The 22,353-nt window shown below is 39.9% G+C and overlaps 1 protein-coding gene across 1 annotated transcript in view; it reads left to right on the top strand.

Moving 5' to 3' along the window:
• Nucleotides 1–22,353, top strand: part of LOC146618108 (androgen-induced gene 1 protein-like) — a 30,936-nt gene that overhangs the window by 5,680 nt on the left and 2,903 nt on the right. The window contains exons 2-5 of the mRNA XM_085372790.1: nt 3,743–3,898; nt 7,691–7,792; nt 21,524–21,639; nt 21,941–22,107. Of these exons, the coding sequence (XP_085228916.1) occupies nt 3,743–3,898; nt 7,691–7,792; nt 21,524–21,639; nt 21,941–22,107 (541 nt within the window). The remainder of the gene's footprint in view (nt 1–3,742; nt 3,899–7,690; nt 7,793–21,523; nt 21,640–21,940; nt 22,108–22,353) is intronic.

Raw genomic sequence — 22,353 nt, 5'->3', positions numbered from 1 at the left:
TGCATTAGCATTACGAAGATGCCAGATGTAATCATGACCCGTTACATATCACATGTTGTTCCTCTGAAGAAATATCTTTGCACAAATCAGCACGCCACGTTTCTATAGCTACGTTTTTTGATAAGGTGCGCGTCAGGCAGCAGCACATGCTAATTAAATTTGCTCAGAACTGAATATGTCTGTGACTGATTGGCCTGTCACCAGTTATAGCCGCTCAGCTGAAACAGGTTTGTCTGGCCTATCGGTAAGTGGATTTCTAATTTTCTACTTGTAGTAGTAATAATAACAATAATAATAATCCTTATTTATACACATACCTACATATTTATAAATCTGTGGGATTGATCAATTTGGCATGTATAAACTTTAGTTTAGGCCCTTTTAAAGGCAAAATAATCTCTGAAGAGCATACCTGTGTCTTTGTGAGCATGGGAAATAGCTGTGTCATATTTTCCACATTAGCCCTCTTCCCCCAGTTAACTGTACCATTAAAGACCTGTACACACCAGCAGCCAGGAAACACACTGCACTGCAACATCTGGCTCCAGCGTTTGTGTGTATCAGTTTCTCACGAGGAACACAAAAGCCTCAAAATTGATGCAGTATTGATACGGAAACGAGGGCTTGAGTTTTAGGTCCATTTCAGAATTTCTTGTGTGCGTGCCTGTGAGTGTGCTGTTGCTGCTCATAGTTCTCATGGAAACCTATTATTTATGTAGCAGGCATGCTGCTTTAGACATGCTAGCTGTCTAAGATTTATATTTGCTGTCCACACATATTTCAGTGAGTAGACACACACATTTATTTAGGCTGCCCGCTGTAAAATGCCAGTATTCACCAGCAGAATCGTGTATATACCGAAGCACCCATAACTATGTTTTAAAGCCAAAATGCCTCTAATGACCAGCCATCATCACACCGGGCGATACCTAATAGTCTCAGAGGGAGGTTTGAGGAGAGGAGAGGTAGTCTGTGCCTCCTCTCCATCTTCCTCTGGAAGCGAAGGTCACATCCATCATTGCGAACATGTTGAAAGTGTTTCCTTACGCAAAGATGGGTAAAATATACAGAGCTGGTTTTCTCCTTCACCACAGCCCACTTAATGGAGATTCTATTGAAATCGAGCATTTGAAGTGTGAAGTATTTTTGGTGCATGTTGAAAGAAGCCACGTGTGGTTTTATTGAAATATTGTGCATCTCGTGAGGAATAGTTTTTGCACGCAGGTCACAGTGTTTCCTGCTGGTGGATGATTCTTTCATGTTGGACAAACACTCCAGAAGTCAGTTTGAGAGCTGTTAAGCTCAATTTTGCTCTCAGGGATTCATGCAGCAGTGCCCTTAGAGATTGTTCCAACTGTTTTCTATATGTTTTAGGTAATCAGCGACAATAATAGCCAGTTATAGCTGCTAGTTTCTTCACTGTACCTGCTTAAAGGAAAGCTCTTCGGGGTCTTTGCATCTTATTACGGCATGGCCTATTGTCATGTATATTTACCATTTTCTTTGCTCGATATACAGTAACTACACTATAATGCCTTTTAAGTAAGGTTCTGTTTAACACAGGAACTGTGCAGGATGTCTTTGGCATTTAAGTGTTTCAAGCCTGAGAGCACTGTTGCTAAGTGATGGGCATGAATTGGAAATATCCCTCCTCCCTTTTGCAGGCAGCAAATTATTTTTGTTCACTGGATTTCTGAATTAAGTTTAGAAAGAAAAGAGCAAAACCCACTGAAACTTTAAGTTATTTAAAGTGGACCTATAATGTTGGATTCCAGCTCCATGTTTTTATTCTTGGACACAAGAGTAGGTTTGATTAAAAATGACCCTTAGTTGTCCTAGCTGTTTTAGCTCCTCCCCCTTTGCCTGTTTCTCTGCAAACACTCTTGTGATAGGCTGTCCCTCACAAGTAGAAGGTTTGAGCAGCAGGTGGATGGAGCTTCTGTGCTCACAGCCAGAGCTGTGAACCTATGATAGAGACTGACCAATGTAGGCTTTTAAAAAACAACAATGATATTTAGTAATTAAAGTACTAATAAAAACCAATATCTTTCCTGACATTTTTTTTCTCAGACTCATATCGAAACATATTTTTTAACAGTTTTTTTTAATGTACTTCTATATCAGTCCTTGTTAGGATGATATCACAGTGCAGTTTTTTAAAAAGACTTCATTAATCTTAATAATCTTCACTTTCACAGCAAATCGCGGATTCTTCATTTGCGCTCAGCCCGACTCTATCAGCTGCTTGTTGTGTTTGTGGTTTTCCAAACACGAGTAACGCCAACAGTGAAGTTCCAGAGTGCCCTCTGAAGTTGTACTATGAAGCAAAATGAATGGCTTTGCGAGCATTGTTGAGCTTTAAGGCAGAGTTTCGTGTGTGTTTTTAACTGTGTAAATCACCATGGCGACCTCTGCTGAACAAACTGGTTAGGCTTGTTCTGAGTTTCACTTTAAAATCGTTCAGTTTTTAAGTACATTACAGTACGTTACAGATTCTGTGCTTTACACTTACAAGCTGTTAAACTGTGCCACACTGACTAAATGAAGCGCAAACTGTGTGTCACGTTGGTAGGGGAATGTGCATGTGTTCATTTAGCGATGCAGAAAATGTATATAAGGTATAACTAATTTTAATCAGCTGCTAAGTTGCTTTTACGCTGCTGGAAATGCAGCTACTAGAACACAGAATGTCTGTTCAGTCAATAAAATTTATTTCACTTTTTGATCTGCCAACAAACTCAAGGGATTTCCACATTTTTGGCAGATAAATGCTGCCCACTGTGGTGACCCCTTTTAAAGGAACTTCATACAAAGTTTTTCAACACGGTGCCAGTTTCTTTGAACTAGCTAATACCAACAGCTGCTCTTTACTAAACCCAATCCTAACTGCTAAGAGAATATTTGTGGGCTTTTGTTGGTTGCTGGAAGCAAACTTAAGCCAGAACTACTAAAATGATAGAGATATAGCACTCAAATAACTCTTAATAGAAGTCTATGGGAGAAACTGTTACACTTAACATGGTAGCTGTCGTAGCCCTTTTAGCTGAAGAGCTAATCGGCAGCTGAACTGGTAAACAAGCATTATGTGTTTATACGCCTCTCTGCATTTAATCATTCGTTATTATTCATCTCTGGCTCTCTTCCACAGCGTGTCTTTATCCTGTCTTCTTCCCCTCATCCACAATCAGTTGTGGCAGATGGCCAACCTTTCCTGAGCCTGGTTCTGGTGGAGGTTTCTTCCTGTTAAAAGGGAGTTTTTCTTTCCCACTGTTACCAAGTGCTTGCTCATAGGGGGTGATCTGATCTGTTGGAGTGTTCTCTGTATTATTGCAGGGTCTTTACCTTATAATGGAAAGTGCCTTGAAGCAACTGTTGTTGTGATTTGTATAAATAAAGTTGAATTAATTTGAAACATAAATGATAAGGACAAAAACACTGGCCCGCCCGCAGATTACCCCTACAGGCATAGAAACCAATGCCAAGAAGCTCCCAGCATACAGCGTTTGTACTGATGTTAATGCCAGAGGAGGTTTGAAACTGTGTTGTTGCTCTGGTTCATGACAGTTTCAGGTGAGTGGTTTGTAACTATGTGCCTGGGCACAGCCTGTTTTTTTTCTTTCAACCACTTTTATTGAATTTGACCGTCTAAGCTCTTTTTCTCCTCCTCTCTTCATCTCTTTGTTGTGAGAAAGTGTTTGTGCTGCCAAAGAGCTCGCTGAACTCCCCCTGTTCCTCTCTGCAGGTGATCCAGGCGGTGTTTTTCGGATTGTGTGTCCTGATCGATGTGTCCAGTCTGCTGACTAAGGGAGGCGACAGCAGGGAGCAGGAGCGGCAGCTGAGAAAGCTGATTGGCCTGCGAGACTGGATGATGGCCGTCCTGGCCTTCCCTGTCGGAGCGGTGAGAGGATTAATGCACATAGGCAAGCACGTACACAGGCAAACACACAATAGCCCGGGAATGGATGGGCTTGCCTTGCAGGAACTGAAGGCCGGAGTAATCCATTTTTAGTATAATCAACTCTCCGCCATGCTCCCCTTTTCTTAACGCCTCTCTTGCCCTTATTTTTCTTCCACTCCTGAGGGTGGTGGCAGTGTCCTACCAACCTGTAATCATGGAAATTGTTAATGTCAACCGCATAAAAATTGTCTGACATTTTCAGTCTCACCTCATGGGGTGATTAATGTCTGGGAATGATGCTTTAAATTGAGCTTTTTTTCTGATTTGGCGCATGGTTGGGTTAGCCCGAGAGCCTTTGACCTTGATGGTTCACATAACAACAACAATAAACTATTTAAAAACATCAGAACTATAAAATCTCATTACACCAGGTATCTGCAAACGATCACACTGCAAAGCACAAAGGTCTACAGTTTACAATGTGATATCTAAACACTGTCTGGTGCCAACAATTATTGTTTTTAACTTTTTTTATTTAATTTGTTTATTTGTAACAGGGACAATGTTCATTATTAAACATTGCTGTAAATGCCGTAGGCTAATTTTTCATCCATAATCCCTGGCTAGACCTTAAAAGCAACCTAAAAACAAAACAAAATATATAATATCGACATTCTAAAAAGAAATAAAAGGTAAAAAGAGAAAAAAAAGGCAAACGAGAATAAGCCATACTAAAAGGAAACAACTAGGAAATAGGAGAATAAAACCAATTTCCCCCTGAGTGATTTCTTAGTATTTTTAATATTTGTTTTTCATGTTTCAAATCATTAAAAAAATAAATACAAAATGCATTTTTTAAATGATGATTTTATTTATTAAGGGAAAAAAGCTGTGCAAACACACCTGATCCTGTGTAGAAAAAGTAATTACACCTGGGATAAAACTAACGCCGTATTTCACAGAAAAAATATCGTACTGATAGTCGGTGATTATAGTGTTGTGGTCTGAGGCTGCTTTGCTACCAGAAAAATCCTGAAGGAGAATGTCCAGCCATCAGTTCATGCCTGAGGCTCGAGCTCAGTTGGGTTGTGCAGCACAACAATGACCTGAAAAAACACCAGCACGTCCACTTGTGAATGGTTCGATAAAAGAAGGTTTTGGAGTGGCCTAGTTAAAGTATTAATTTAAGTTATCTTAAATGGCATGATTCAAAACTCCCCAATGTGGCTGAATTAAAAGAATTCTGCAAAGAACAGGGGGCTGATATCAGTCCACAGCAATGCGAAAGACTCATTTTCAGTTATCACAAATGCTTGATTGCGGTTCTTGCTACCAAAGCTGGCACGATCACTTATTAGGTTTAGATGGGAATTATTTTTTCACTCAGAGTCAGGCAGGTTTAGATGGCTTTTTTCTATTAATAAATAAAATCATCTCTTAAAAAGCTAATTTTTGCTCTGCCGCAACTATGGATGGTCAGCGTGTTAGTAGGGAAACATGAGATGAAAAGGGTCCCGGCTGGTTAGCAGCAACTTAAAAGTAAAAGTGAAAGAAGATCAACAGCTGCGATTGCTCACTCAGTTAGATGGAAAAAAATGCTGAAAAGAGTCACCAGATATACTTTGGCTACATTCACATACCTGGGTGAACTCCTTTTGTGAGAGTTTGTGTAAAGAGAAAGAACATAGATTAACTGGATGTGAAAATTTACTGAGGTTAAAAAAATGGGTGTAATGGTATGATGTGCTTCATCTTTTTCAATCCTGCTGTGAATGAACAGAACAGAGAAAGCACTGACGAATCATCCAGACAGCCAGACTTTGACCTCTGTCTAATCCATTTTTTTTGCAAGGCTGGCAGTCTTTTGCTTAACACACACACTTTTATTCAAGATTTTACTAGGCAACGTGCCCCACAGCTGGCATACTGGAGAATTTGTGTGGCTACCTGACTATTACTGTGTCCTGGCTGTTAGATCACTGGCACAAGATCATAAATATTCATGCTATAGACTACCAGACACTAGTGTCAAACACAGTTGATCTCTAAACCTAAATAACCCAATAGTTCCTGGCTCTATTGGCACACACACACACACACACACACACACACACACACACACACACACACACACACACACACACACACACACACACACACCTGTAGAAGCTGTTAACTGGTGCGTGTGAATTGGCCTCACAGTTTAGGTTACATACAGCACAACAGGTGCAGCTACTACATTACCACAGGTAATGTCTCAAACTTTGCCCGTCTGGTAAAGGAAGTGTGTGCATTCCTGCATATGTTGCTATAGCTCTATTTGTGCATTGCATATATGCGTGAGTGTGGAGTGTGCATATATTGCAGGCATTTGCACGCGGTATGGTGTGGTGGAAAATTGTGGGTGCCCCACAGGGGACAAAGTGCACGCATTGTTTCCCGCCACCACTGGCCTGTTGAAACAGAGAACATGCCAGTCACGGTATAAAAAGAGGTTGGTTGGTTCAGATGCCTCGAACTGGAACGCAGATGCCTGTCAGGTAATTCCACCCTCGTCTTACAGAACCTGGACTGGCCTTGATCCAAACCGTGAAGATACATTAGACTGGAAGCTGGTCAGCTTATGGTGGGTTCAGGTCATGTGGGAAATCTGATTGCTGCAATAGCTGCATGTATCATTGGGAAGTTTTTGGTTTACAGAAGGCATGCAGAAGGTATCACAGATGACCCTCATGTGTCTCCCTCCAATGTCCTTCTTTACCCAATGGATAAATGAGGACAGTGTATATGTATCTCTAACAGTAGGTAAAAAGTAGAGTGTAGCCTAATGCATGTGCCAGGGGCCAGGTTTTCACTGCCTAAGAACTAAAAGATGTAAGTAGTCAACATGCATGCACATGTTAAATTATTACATCCACATGTTAAATTAAAAATTAGATAAACAACATACATATCTTAAGCATATTGTATTTTAACAGACTGTATCCAAAAGATGGATGCTGTCACCTATTGGTTCCCAGACTCAGTTCCAGACTCCCAGACTGCTGCCATTTTAGTTTTTGAAGCCAGAAAAGATCAAATTGGGTTGAGAGGGTTACAAGCTGAATCATAAACTGTTCAGGTGCAGTACACATATCTGCTAGTTAGTGCTAGCAAGTACTAAATTTTCACTCACCAAAAATACAGCACACAATCCTTCGATAGTCTGTACCTCACAACAAGCAATAATATTTGTTAAAATAATTTAATTAAAAAAACAACAACTGAAAAACTGTTATTTGAACCAAGAGGTTCATGGTCATTGACTTGCTGTTGCCTCAAGTGGCCATTAGAGGAACTGCATTTGCACATTGATTTCATTTGTTAGTGCTGGAGTTTGCCTCCTGAACGATTCTCTATTGTCTGTTTTTATTAAATTATACTGAGATTTCACTTTCTGCTGACTTTTTTACTCGTGTAGCATGTCACAAACATTGAATTGGCTGTCTCTGTAACGCTTAACTGCATTTTCCAAGGTAAATTGTCCCAGTGGGGTACCGTCAACATATTAAATAACCACTGATAGAGTGTAATGAAATGTAAGTGGTGGATATGAGGAATGTTTCTCATCACTGACCTGACAACAGAGCAGACGTTGTGTAGGCAGGACTAGTTCAGAAACGTTGTGCTGCATGCTAAAAGTCACTGTTTTTGTCCACTTATCTGGCACTGATGTCTTTTCCATAAAGTGTGTTGCACTTTAGTTGCTAACTTTTTGGGGTTTTTTCTGTGTGCGTGTCTCTCTCTCTCCAGTTTGTGGTGTTTACTTTCTGGAGCCTCTACCTGTATGACAGAGAACTGGTCTACCCCAAATTACTGGACAACTTCATTCCTCAGTGGCTCAACCACGGCATGGTGAGTTGGATTTTCTCTACAGATGTTGTGGTTCAACTGATCATACGACTTACTGAGATTACAACACATAAGGCAGAGCTGTAGAGGTAGATGGTGAAGGAAAGTGATGAGATGCAGTAAATGTATTTAAATTCATTGGATTAATATAAAGCAATCATCAAGGTCTGAAAGAAATGGAAAGAAGGAAATTTTCCTCTTCTTCTCAACTTTAGATAAATAATAATGAACACTGAATGATTAAAGAAACAAAGAATTGCTCAAATTAATAATTAAAAAAAGTCACTGAAGGCAGCTTTTAAATTCTGCTGCTATCTGCTGATATAAGTTAGTTTCACCAGTGTAATACAAGAAGCCATTCCTTTCATCCACACATGAATTAAAGGTAACGTATTTCCATATTTTTCCATGATAAGAATCATTCTCCTGGCCTGGAGTAGTCCAAATTAGAGTTGAGTGCTTCAAATTAACTGTAAAATTATTTGGACACATACCCATAGAAACACATTTTTTCTTCTTCGTAGCTTGTTCTGTATGAAGGGTATTTACTCAGTCTTGAGCACATCAACATGCAGTTAGCCAGAGCAGCTTTTCCTCACAAACTTTTTCAACATGAGTCTGGGATGTTGGGACCAATTATTCAGCTTTTCTGGGATTCAACCATTTGTATTGTAACGGCTTTATCTAACCTCATAATACATCAAAGAAGAACGCGAGGAACATGTAAGTTTAATCTTTCCTTTTTAGGCTTTCAGGTGTAGGATTTTCAGATGATAGTGGGAGTTTAGAGTTGGATGAAATAAAAGACCTCAAAATGTGCATTTTAGGAATGTGATTTATTTTGACACGGCGCACCGAGTGAAAGATAATTACCATTCAAAAAAAGGTTTCCTGTCTTCTTTACACTTTTGTCAGCACATATTTTGAAACCACCATCTGCCCGCCCTGCTCTGAAATAGGTGTTTTCCCTTGTGAGGGAGAAGTGAGAAATGAGAAGGGTATCCCCAATATGCTGATAGGCTTTATATAACTTTAATGGAAGGTTTGGTACTGATGCATACTCAGTATTCACCCAAGCTGGTGATACATCTGTTGAGCAGAAAAGATTGTGGAACATATCTGAGCAGACCAGTAAAACCATTTCATGTTTGGGAACTAGAGTCCTCCCCTTTTCTAGAGCTGAAATAATAGCCTAAAGCTTAGCCATTAGCATCCTGGAGCCAGAATTAACCATGAGCATCAGCGAGTGGTAGAAGCCTGATCAGCAAGCTGTGTGTATAAACTGTATGGATGCACTGTGTAGACTAACCGCAAACTGCACATCAAAGTTATAACTTCATGAAGGGGTCCAGTTGAGTTATTAGAAGTAGCTGATGCAGCTGGTGAACCACGTCGCTAATAATCCAAACGTTTTAAATGAGTGAGTTGGTGCAACATCTGACCAATCTCTAAAGACCAAAACCGTTAAACATGTTTATTTCTGCAGTTACATTAGCTTTTTTAACATGAGTGTCTGTGGGGATTGACATACATTTTTGAGCCAGCCTCTAGTGGTCATTAGAGGAACTGCAGCTTTTGGGACTTAATTTGAACCATTAAGATTTCTTTCAGTCTATGTCAGGGGTGCCCAATCTCGGTCCTCGAGAGCTACCGTCCTGCAGCTTTTAGATGCATCCTTGTTCCCACACACCCGAATCAAATGAATGGCTTGTTATCAGGCCTTTGCCAAACACGATGGCATGCTGAAGAGGTAATCAAACCATGTGATTCAGCTGTGTTGGAGTAGGGATGCATCTAAAAGCTGCAGGATAGTAGCTCTCGAGGACCGGGATTGGGCAGCCCTGGTCTATGTTGTTCATAGGGGTCACTGAAGCCTATGGCAGCTCTCATAGAGTGAAAGGTGGGGTGTACACGTGGTTTGGTGGTCACAGGGCTAACACAGAGAGACAGCTACATGCTTACATCCACACATGTGGCTGATTTACATTCACAAATTAACCTAACAAGCTTGTCTTGGGACTGTGGAAGCCTGAGAACCCACACAGACTTCAGGAAAGTGTGAAAACTCCACACCGACAGGCTGTGTCTCTGTCTAGTATTGTGCACTTTTACAAAAAGACATTACAAGTTCTAGACTCATCTGATTTGAAGCTGAGAGGGAGAATTTGTCCCCAAGTTAAGAAAATAAAATGGTTAAAAATGTGATCCCATTTGTCTCAAGTCAGGGCTAAAGAACTTTTAACTAAATTGAGGACCTTGTATTTTTATTTTTTATTTTTTATTCCTATTTATTCTATTTATCCCCTTTGTATATTTTATTTATATTTGTCTCTGTATTTATATATGTGTGTGTGTGTGTGTGTGTGTGTGTGTGTGTGTGTATATATATATATATAACAGTTCTGTAACTGTAACTTCGGTCGTTGCTGTGCTTTTTTTGGAAGTCGAATTTCCCAGAGGAACCCACCCGAGGGATTAATAAAGTTCTATCTTATCTTATCTTATCTTACCTCTGTGTAGAATAATAGATGTTCAAAGACGTAAAATGTAAAGCAGAGACAGGCAATGTCTAAAAGTTTTTATATTTTTTGCACAGTATCAGGCACTTTGGGTGAGCACATCAAGTGCAGGACTCATACATCTTTCCCCTGGCATGCATTTGCCTCAGGACTGTCATGGGAACCTGGAGGATGTTTTAGAAACCCTCTCCTCAGCCTGCTGTGGAAGAAGTGGCACTAAACAGTTGTATTGATTGATGAATCGCCATATTAGGTTTCTGTATGGCAGGACATGTAAAGCTGGTCCTCCTTGGGTTATTAGTCATGTCAGTGGATCATAACTCCATAAACCTTAATAAATCTTATCAGTGGAGAACACTGGTGCTGGTGAACCTCTAAATTTGAATAGAGCGAGCGGCGGGTCGCTTTGATTTGTCATCTAGAGGAAGCAGGTTTAATCTCATGTTTAGACAACGACCAGCACACCACACCTCCTGGCTGATAGTGCTGTCAGCTGTGTGTGTTGTGAGTGATAATCGGAAAATTTTCCAGAACTCTGTCTGTGATATGCAAAACCTCATGAAACTTCCTGCAGCCAGAAAGTGATCCACAGAGGCGTGTGAGGTGATCATTCCCGTTAACGCTTGCTGAAATGAAAAAGACAAAGATGGTGTGTGTGTGTGTGTAGTTTGATGTATCATACTCCAGGAGTTGATGTAATAGAATTGTTGCTATGGTGCCATCGCCAAAGACCAAAACAACCAGAGCACTACCAAAGCCTTCGTGCATGCGTGTCCCTTAGACACAGAAAACGTGAGGAGTCTTTTGTATGTGTGTGTGTGTGTGTGTGTGTGTGTGTGTGTGTGTGTGTGTGTGTGTGTGTGTGTGAGTCCAAGTGTGGTTGTAAATATTTTGCGGTATTCCATGGTATCACTGTTGTTTGTTTATCTGGGCTACCACGGCAACCATATGGCCGTTCCCATTGGAGGAGGGAAGGGTTGAGTGATGTTGACCGAGGGAGAAAGAGGAGACATGATATTGTAATAATGTGTCTGACTCTCACAGCTAGAAGCTAATTGGAAGTTAACAAAAAGAAGATTGCCTGCAGGCTCGTAACTGAACTGTCGTGATTTATCCGCTGTTTGCTAATGCTCATTATGCAATGAGTTTATACACACAGATTGCAGATTGCTTTCTTTTGTCATTTGCAGGCTTGGGTTTGGGATTAAAGTTAAGTATGTTTCCCCTCAGTTGACTGCACAAGGGGGATGGGTGGGGTACAGAAATGAGTAAGAGACTTATTTTGCCCTGTTGTTTGATTCAGATTAACCGTGCTTGGGATGCTTTTGCTAAACTTGCAGTAATAGAATAACTAATGTTCTCTGCTATTTTAGCAGTGCTGTGCAAAGTGGGGTGGATAATTGGTGGCAGTATCAGGGACAGGTTTATCAGCCAGGAGACCACGGTTCATTTCCTGTTTCGAATGTGGTGCTCTTTGTTTCTTTAACTCGTAGATTCATTTTCTTTTCATCTTAGTTTTACTTGGTTCTCATCCCGTGACGGGGCCCTGAGACTGTGGTACGCCACCCTTTTGGACTTTGGTGTTTTGCAGCTTGTCCTCCTTTTTACTGTTGCTTTCACTCGTTAATTTAGTTAAGGCGCAGTTTTTGCAACTTAAATTTTATTTTAATGTCAATCTAGACCCATTTATTAAGTGCAGCTCAAACTCTCATTTTTCCATTTTTAAGATGCAAGAAAATAAAAGCAACTGCATGAGAGGAAATCAAAAAAAAAGAAAAAAAAAAGCCCTCTTGCTTTTAAAAAAAGATTTATCAGCTGACTGATATTATCGCCTGATATTAGCCGTTTGTTGATCTGTCTGTTGATTTCTGTATTTTACACCCTTCGGCCATGCTTAGAGTGTTGACATTGCAACGTTGTATGAAAGTAAAAAAATATCACCCGATATATCAGAATCACTGAATATTAGCATCAGTATCAGTCTTACGTATGCTACATTAGGTGGGCTCTAATAAATCAGTCCTTTTACTAAAGGGATGTTCATGTATTTTATGTAAAACCAGCATCTTAGATACATTTTTTAAGCCCTGGATGTGGACTGGCTTGGTTCTGCATTATGTGTAAGAGGAGGTAAGAATTAACTTCATATACCAGAGAAGCTGATGAACCATTAACTGCAAGAAAATTAATTTGTTTTATTGTTAATATTCAGTTTAATAAAAGAAAAATTCCTTCTTACTCACCATTTAAAAGAGAGGTTTGTTTCTTTATAATGTTGATAAAGTGAGAGGTATTATTAAAATTGCCTTTTTTTTCTCAAGACATTTCAGACATTTCTTTACACTGAAAGTAACAATTCAGAGGTCTTTTTTATAGGTTTTACAGCCTGCTTGACTGTGTCTAGTGTTTTTATTATTGTCTTACTGTGCATTTCTTAACAACAGAAGACAAAGTGAAACAAGCAAAACAACTTTGGAAACTAAATGAAAATAAGATAAAGATAATTAAGAACTCTTAAAAGATATAAAACTCTAATAAGAAGCGCACACTGTGAGACATGGTAGTCAAGAGTGAGAGAAAGGCTTCCAAAGAGCATGGCTGTAAATGACAGCGGCACACAGCAGAGGCTCGCACACCGAAGCTGAAAGAAATTCAGGAAATGTGGAGAATATAAGTACAAGGATGGGATCCTGTTCCATCATTGTGCTTAGTGTTGGTGTCTAGGAAAACTACACAAATAACAACAAAAACACTGACCATCATTTATTTATATTTATATCCTTGTATACTTAAAACAGAAGTGTCCCAGCCCCACAGAGGGTCAGGCTTCTCCATGGTGGCCAAAGCAGTGTGTTCATAAGTGTAGCAAAACCAGCAGATTGATAGTGTGTGTGTTTTCTTTTTCTGTTAATCTTGCAGTTTATAAAGGCAAACACACACACACACACCACAAGGTTTCTCCTAGCAACAGGGGATTATAGCCTCACACTGGGTCTGACACCATTGACTTATGGCACGTACACACGCACGCACACACACACACACACACAAACACACACACACAGTCATTGCTTTGTTATTAAAGCTCTTCTGGTTCTGGCTGTGGAGTTTCAGTACACACACACACAAACACACACATGCACAGAAGCCTCATTCAGCATCCACACTTAACCTTCATCTCTTGTCTGCTCAGCCTGCATCGTTATCACTCCGTGTGTGCTCGTCAGACTCATTCGCTGTGCCAATGTGAAAACCTATTTTTACCTTTTACATATCATGTGGAGCTGCAGTGATGTCAAATGAGAGGAAATTATCAGAAATTGCTTCTCCACAGTGAGAAGGTGAGCTGCTGCTGTTTTATTATCCAAGACTGACTAATTTCGGAGGCAAGAATTGTGGGTTGATTAAAACAAGCAAACTGAAAGCATCGTTTTTGATTTGGGGAAATTGAAAATGCTACTTAGGCTGCAGGTTTTTGCCAATTTTACTATTACAGTTATTATTGGTTTAAAATGGAGCACTGTAACAAAAAATAATTTCCCCCAGGGATCAATAAAGTATTCTGATTCTGATTCTGATTCTGATTTAAGGTGCAGTACTGTGCAAATGTCTTGAGATACTGTAATTTTTTAGGGCTTTCACTTCTTTTGTCTTACTTACCTTTAGTTGATGCAATAAAGCAAAGAGTTAAGTTTATCAAAACATTTTGGGCATTTGGCTTCATTAAAGATCAGTACTCTGGAGTAGGCTTCAGAAGTAGAAGATAGCTAAAAGAAACTTTAATATTGGTGTTAAATATGCAACTTATTCCAAGAAAAACATCATGCTAAATACTGGCAGTGTTGCCGCAGGATCATTCAAGTTCACACACGTTTTCAGTGAGTGATAGAAAGTGTAACTGGATTGTCCCTCTGTGACATGATAAGCTCCTTTAGTTGGAAAGCTGAGAAAAATGTCAACAGGAGACTTATCTTTTGATTTTCAGAGTTCAGCTTGAGTTCAGTTAAAAACCTTTATCAGTGCAGGGTTAAAAGACTAAGCAATGAGCTCTGCATCAGCTGCTTCCCTCTGACTGCTTAAACTCTAAAGCTGTAACTATAGGGAGGGAAATATTTCCCCCCAAACCCACTGAAGTTTATTTTGAATTCTCTTCAGGTTACAAAAGTTTGCAAAGATATGAAAAGTGTCAGTTTAACTTAATAAAAGAGTCAATTTGATGTTATTGTGGAGAGTTAAGAAGTTGTGTTGGTCTAGAATGGCACTCACTCAATATTTTATACACCAATCATATATTTCTCATACATTTAAATAAACACATGGGAAAATTAAACTGATTAAAGTGGACACGGCTAGTAAAACGAGCTGTAACCAGTTAATACTTTCATCATCAGTTACTCTGAAAGAATAATACCCACCACAGTATCCCTGGATACAATGAATGCAATCATGAATTTTATTTTTTCAAGGTTACCCAAACATATTCATTTCAGAATTCATCCGGCTCCTTCTGTCAGCAGTCACATCATCAATAAACCCTTAGTGGGTTTATCCTAAGATTTTTTTCTCTGTACTTTGCAGGCTCTTTAAGTGTTTTCTGGCAAAGTCTAATCTGACCTTGTTGTTTTGGGTGTAGCCAGTGGTTTGCACCTTGTTGTAAAACCTCTGTATTTCCATCCATGAAGGCATGTCTTGATTGTAGACTTGGAGAATGAAACCTCCAGTGAGGTAGGTGCACCATATTCTTGGATTGTTCAGCTGTTGGGAAGCGGGTTTTCCTTAACCATGGACAGAATTCTGCAATCATCCACATTTTCTAGGCATTTGCTGTTGCTTAGCTGACATTCCTTCTTTGGATCTAATATTTCCAGTTCCTGTGAAATGCTTCCAAGTGCAAGTTTACCTCAAGATCTCTTGTCTGCTTAATTTGTCTTGGAATAACAAGGAAACAGGCCTCAACTGGTCATGATACTGGTTGTCAATCAATTGTTCAGTTACCTTTGAGCTTCTGAAAACAGAGGACTGCTCTGACTAAAAAAAAGGCTGTAATTTGTAATCAGTCAATGTAATACTTTTTTAAGTCTTTGAATTAAAACTGAAAGTCTGCACTTCAGTCACATCTTGATCGTTTAATTTAAAACCCACTGATGATTGCAGTGATGCAAAAATTACCAAAGTTGCCTACTTGTTATACTAACTACCACTTGAGTGTCATAATTTCAGCCGTAGCACCTTTCTCAAGAGCCAATCAATAGCATGGTTAGTGTTTCTCGAATAAAATGTTTTCTTTTGATTTTGGTGAATTTCGAACTTGCGAGTCAGATGGTTTCCTTTTAAATCCTTTCCCACAGTAAAGCTTTTTTTTCTGATGCGTCAGTTTCAGCGGTTCGTTGCCGCTGGAAGATGTTTGACCTCGCGAAGCTGCCCTCAGTCATGTGACCCCACCCGGCCCCCAGCTGTGTATTTCTGTGTGAGATGGTTTGTCCCATTTTTAGCCCCAGACCACAGGATCGCACCACTGCTGTTTGCTGGCGAGGGGGGATTTTCCACGGAGGCCGAAAGCTGGCTGCTGGAGTGTAACCGCAAACCTCCTGGGGGGAGATGGACATAGAGAGGGTGAGAGAGAGAACAACAAAGGAAGAGACACAGGAGCAAAAATAGAGAGCGAAAGGGACAGAGGGAATAAAGGGAGTATTATTTACGCGTCCTCTCAGCAGATACTAAACTTATACTTGACCGGGAGACTGGAATTCCTCTGAGGCGCACGGGGGAAAAATGCAGCGTCAGGACATTTGCTTGTGTGTCTGTGTGTACAGTACAATGAAGGAGGAGAAACCTAAAATTTAAGACCCTAGGAGACAGAGCTATATTGTTACTCAGTTTGTGCATTCTTGGCATCTCCACGCTGACCTTTCCGAGTGCTTCAAGGGAAGCCTGAAAAGGAGTCAAGGTCAGGCTTTGACACCGCGGTCAGTGTACAGATCAGTGCTGCGTTCACAAATAGACACTCAGAAATTTTTAATTTGCTGTGAAAACCACTTAGAATGTTTGAGAATTGCTAAACTGTAACTGAACGTCAAAACCTTCCGATTCCCTACAGACACAGAAACTAAAGCCATTTTAAGACATGCACAGCAGCCTTGAACTTTTCTGACCCTCTTTGAAGAAGGTGCATGTGTGATATTTGTGGATATATACAGTAGATAGATTGGGAATAATCTGTTGTTTTTGCCTGCTAATTCTCAAGCGCAAAGACTTTGTGATGTCCAACTGCACACATAAGAGAATGGTGCGGTCATTGTCCGGTGAATTCACAGCCAGTGAGTGGGCCTCATGCGTCCTGCTTAAATTCACTTTTAAACACGATATTTAGTAAATGAAAGAATCTGTCACATGGATTAAAATTTTAAATATTTTAATTTAATGGTAAGCTTGTGAAAACACGCAATGACATACTTAGGAGTTATTTTTCAATTTTCTTTTTATTATTTGCAAGCTTCCCTCGTTTCGCTCCACTTAATTTGCGACTTTGATTAGAAATGAATCCGGTTTCATTGTTCGTGCACCACATGTTAGCTAGCAAGAGACCTTGAAACTGCTTAATAGCACTGTGGCCAGACTGGACAATTTTCTCCAGTTTCATTCAGAAGCATTGACTGAGATAAACAAAGTCTACATGTTTGCATTGCACCGTAGTGTACATATATAATCATCGTGATCAGCTCATTAGTCCAAATGCACTTTGTGGTTCTTCAGAAGGCTGTAAGCTGCAGCAAGTATGGGTATGTCACTTGTTTGTAGCCTGTGTAGCTTTCAGGGACTTTAGAAATTATGCATATTGGCTGCATTATTATATAATCATTTGGTGTTATGCAAGCATCTGATTAAAGCCTGGCAAGCCACAAAAGTCATGCTACCGTTGATGATTGAAGGAAAGATTACCACTTACTGATTTCCTTGCTGTTTTTTTCTTTTTAGATTCATTCGTTTATTTGTAAGGTGGTTGTTTTGAAATGTATTTATGAACTGTAAAAAAAATCCAGCACCAGCCATCACTTAGCTCTGTCTGCTCTTCAGTCTGGCTGTAAAGCCACAAGATCAGCTAATCAGGCTGGGAAAAACGAAAGTGATGCTAATCAGTGTGGGCCACTCCACTTATTGATCTGATAAAGATTGTTTTCTGTAAATGATGCAGTGTTGTTACTTACTGGCATGTATGCTACATACACATCCTGTCTCTCAGACAATGAGAAGTTTAATACTGAACACTTAACACTGAAATTCTGCTGTAATCTGAAGGTCACTTATTGTTTTCCTGTGTCGAAATGTATATACTGATTTATTTGAGACATTTACAGCTCACAAGGTAGAGCAGAGGGCTAAATTACAAAAAACTCAGCCAATCATTCTGTCTTAGCTGAAGCAACTTAAGCAACTTAAAGAAGTCCAGACGCTTTTCTTTGCAAGCTCCTTTGACTACGATGACCTGGATGACTGAGAACCTTCACAGACATGTCTGAAACCCATCTGAGATAATGGCAGAAGTTATCAACTTCCTCTGTTAAACCAATCTTTCCGCTTCAGGTTCTCACATAAAAATGGCATTTCATATGATTGTTTCTGCACAAAATGATCCCACCTACAAAGCCAAAGATGTTGTCGAATGTTGATGATAAAACGGTGAACGTGGTGCACATTAGCATTCGTACCTTCTGGCCCTTGCGGCATGTGAATATAAAGAGGAAACCATAAATGGCAGAAATTATTTACATTTTAAGGCTACTTATTTTTAACCATATGGATCCTTCATAATTTACTGCTTACCTGAACTTTATGCATGAGTAACTAAGGTGGCACTTGAAAGCGTTCAGTTTCTGTCACTGCAGCGACTTTTCTCACACACCAGCAGAGATCATCTCCTACAGTGAACCTGCTGAGATACGCTGAGTCACTCGCACAGGAGCCGCTAATCTGTTACTTTGTTGAGTGAAGCGTGGATACTGTTGCATAATTGTGTAGCTAATTGATTGAATTACAGTTTTGTTGTCTTTTGCGCCTCTGTTACAGCTGTTTCTTCAGTTTGTGGCTGGGTACTCCATTTTTAGCTGTTCACATTGATGCAGGCATTTATTGTTTATGAATTTCCTTATAAAGAATTCTTATAGGAGAAATGCACCAGCGTGTACATCCACTGTAGCCCACAGCATCGTACAAACAGCATCACTCCCAGCTGTCCGTCTGGGAACATCATCCCATTGTAACATAACAAATCCGACAAGCTCAACTGCTGGAGACTAAAAGGCTCAACTGTTTGACACTTCTCAGGTTAGGCACGCACACACACACACACACACACACACAAACACACACACACACACCGATCGACAGCTGTGCTCCTCTGAGAGCAAGTGAAGTAAGAGGTTTAAACTCTACTGAGACAATTATGCTTGATTTTTGGTTTGTAGGCATGTGTGTGAGTGCCCCCTGCTGGATAGTAGTGCACACTAGTGGACTTTAATAGTGGGATGAAATGATTGAATTAGTGATGTTTGGTGGATTATGAATAAGACAGATGTTACAAGCATGCAGGAAGTGTGTGTTTGTGCGTGTGCAAACAGCTGTGAGTGTGTCACATTAATGACAATTCTCATGTGTTTTTGTGAGAAATGGCTTCAGAGAAAATAGCACCACATGTCGTGACCTCCATTAAATGGCACTTTTGTGTTTAGATGGATAACTCTGGTGCCTGAACACACACACACACACACACACACACACACATTCTGTATTTAGAGATGAATGAATAATTAAAAACAGACCAAACCAGTGACAATTGGGGTTACATGTAATGTAAAAAGAGTACAGGGATCTTATTTTATTTATTTTATTCCAGTTTTTCTGGACTTCTGGGACTGCAGAAATGAATCAATTAAAGAAAATTAAACGCTGGTGGATAGTGTGTTATTTCCTTGTTTGTTTTGCTGGTTGGATAAAGGAATACAGAGCAGAATAGAGTCATGGCTCTGTCTTCATAATCGAGATTTTTCCAATAATGGTGATGACAATAATAATAAAGTGTTAGCTGTTTATAGCTTGGCTGCTTTCATGTGCAGTACCACAAATGGCCATTAGGTGGTTGTTTCTAAATAAAGGAACTTAAGCTTCAATCAAAAAGCGTTTTAAAATCCTTTCGTTTTTTCTTATCCACGTCATTATGACTTCAACCTTATCAAGCTGGTAAAAAAATTAAATCACAGTACGAACAAAAAAAATATAATAAAGTCGTTTTCAATTAAATTAACTGGAAAATGAAACTTTTAGGATATCATCTCAGTCTTAAAAATCTTCAGTCTCTACCCCAGCTAGAGCTGGGCGATATGAGATTTTTTCATATCACGATATGTTTTTTTCATTTCAGGCGATAACGATATCTATCACGATATAAGCCAAATAACTATATTTGTAAGATTTAAATGTGCCGTTGCTCACAAGTAAAATGTGAAATAATCAGCAGCTTGTTTTTATTTAAATATTTATTTCCCATAATAAGTTCAACAGGGTAGATGTACTTAAGGAACATGAGACTTTTTCAGATAGATAAAGGCAAATATTGCAAACTACACAAAAGGCAGCCGCTAAAGTGTTTAAGTTTCAAAATAGAACAAACGAAACAGACTAAATTGTCAATTCCACTTAGAAACAAAATATTAATTCTAAAAATAAATCTTAGTTTGTTTTACAGAAGAACAGACAAAACTGACTAACTTTTGTCAATATCAAATAAACTGAGAACTAAAAGGAAATTCTCAATCTCTCCATCTCTCCTTGTTGTATAGCTTAGCTTTTCAAACAGTTTTAACAGTTACTTTAGTCTGACAAAAGCCGAATGACGAATTAGCGCTTCCAGTCAGAGACTGAGGCTACGTCCACACGTACACGGGTATTTTTGAAAACGGAGATTTTCCGTTTTCGTTTTAAAAATAATCCCGTCCGCACATAAAGGCAGAAATGAAGGAAAACGCTGCTATGAACATGCCAAAGCAGCAGGTGGCGCTAGATTCCTAACCGTGCAGAAATGTTGGCCAATCAGAAGTCTAGAAGCCTCGGTGGGAAAAAGTAAACAAAGCTGGGGCATAGAAGCAGAACCGAGTCGTATGTGTGGAGGGACAGTAACTGTGTGTATATGTAAGCATTTAAACACTGCAGAGAGTAGAATTAACAGTAACAGTATTGTAGAAATTCATTTCACCGAAACAATAACGTGGCGCACAGTGTGACGCATGCACCAGTTTATTGTATTTCCAGACTTGCTTTCGGCACAATTTACAGTGCACGCTACTCTGTTTTTTGTCAGACTTGAAATAGCCGAAATACCTTCACACTACGGAACTTCTTTGGCTCTTCCGTTCGACAATCTCTCCGGCATTGCAACCATCATCTGTTTTCTCTTCGGTCACGCTCGGTTGATTTTTCTAGTCGGCACACTAATTTCCTCCATTACCCGCTGGCTGCTTCCCAAACAAACACACGTGTGGCTTGGCACTTGTGCTGTACGTAACAAGCCACGCGACGTGACGCTGCGGCTGTGATTGGTTCGGCTCTGTGCTACTTAATTTGGATTGGCTGACCTTTTTTTTGTTTTGTTTTGTTTTTTTTTAAAGAGGACAAGAGCGGCGAGGTCTATCGCGATAGCTTAATTTCTCTATCGAGTAAAAGTTATATCGCGATACATATCGTTATCGTTCTATCGCCCAGCTCTAACCCCAGCCATGTTAATTATCATGCTAGTGTTTCCGTGGCCTTCAGCACCTCAAGGTTAAAACTAAGCCGTAACCTTCTTGTCCTGTAAGGATTGTAAGATTTGTGAACTTTTTTTCCCGATGTTTTGTGTAACTGTGACTTTTTGAAACTGGAAGCCTTTGGTTTAGTAATATAAAATAATCTTTGAAAAGGAAAGCACTTCTTTTTCAAAGATTTAACTAGCTTCAGCAGTCACTTTACCATCTTTCGATTTAAGTCTGCACTGAGCCTTGTCCATGATGTAGCTGCGATGAATATTGGGTACAATATGCCAAAAATGGCAATTAGTTCCCTAATTCCCATTTTTGCTTTTGTCGGTTTTGGGTAGTTCAAGAGAAACCTCTCAATGAATGCCAGAAAGATGTTTACTGTTTTGAAGCTATCCTTACCTTCATCTGTTCCCCTCTCTTTCGCTCAGCACACCACTGTCCTTCCCTTCATCATCATCGAGATGCGGACCACCCACCATCGGTATCCCAGCAGGTTGTGGGGTCTGGCGGCGGTGTGCTGCTTCGGTGTGGGATATATCCTCTGGTAATGAATGTTTACTCTTCTCAGCAGTCAATAAATGCCGCGTACACCACACGTCCTAAATAAGTAACAAGTGAAGTGCCTTGACATTTAGCAGTATGGGAGAATTAAAGGTGCAGTATGTAATCAAACAACAATTCCGTATGTTTAGCTTTGCGGTGAAATCTACTGGTTTTATTATGCCACAGAATACATTAATAGTCAGTGTAGCATCCAGTCTACCTCTAGTTCAACTTAAGCCAAAGGACTACAGTATAGTAACTGATGTGTAAAATAAAGCCCATCAATATCTCTGCTTGCTCAGGACATGTTGGGTGCACCAGGTGACGGGCGTGTGGGTGTACCCGGTGCTGGAGCGCATCGCACCCGTAGCTCGAGTCGCCTTCTTCAGTGCAATGGTGGCAGTAATTGGTGTCTTCTATGTCCTCGGAGAAATCCTCAACAGCTACATCTGGGAGAAACCACACACAGGTATACACACGCACACACACACACACACACACACACACTGGGCATTTATATCTTGTGGGGACATCTGATTGACATAATGCTTTCCATAGCCACTTACCCTAACCATCAAAAATGAATGCCTAATGCTGACCCTAAACCTACCATAACCATAACCCAATTGTAACCCTGACACTAAAACCACATTTTGAGTCTCAAAAATCCCTTCAGCTGTCACACATCGAGGGCTAAATTCGTAAAACATCCTTT

The sequence above is a fragment of the Diplotaxodon limnothrissa genome, linkage group LG15 (assembly GCF_057381915.1).
Source record: "Diplotaxodon limnothrissa isolate DT_005_m linkage group LG15, D_limnothrissa_male_GT1.1, whole genome shotgun sequence".
Lineage (NCBI taxonomy): Eukaryota > Metazoa > Chordata > Actinopteri > Cichliformes > Cichlidae > Diplotaxodon > Diplotaxodon limnothrissa.
Note: the sequence above shows the minus strand (reverse complement) of the source record. Positions and strands in the feature narration are given on the sequence as shown.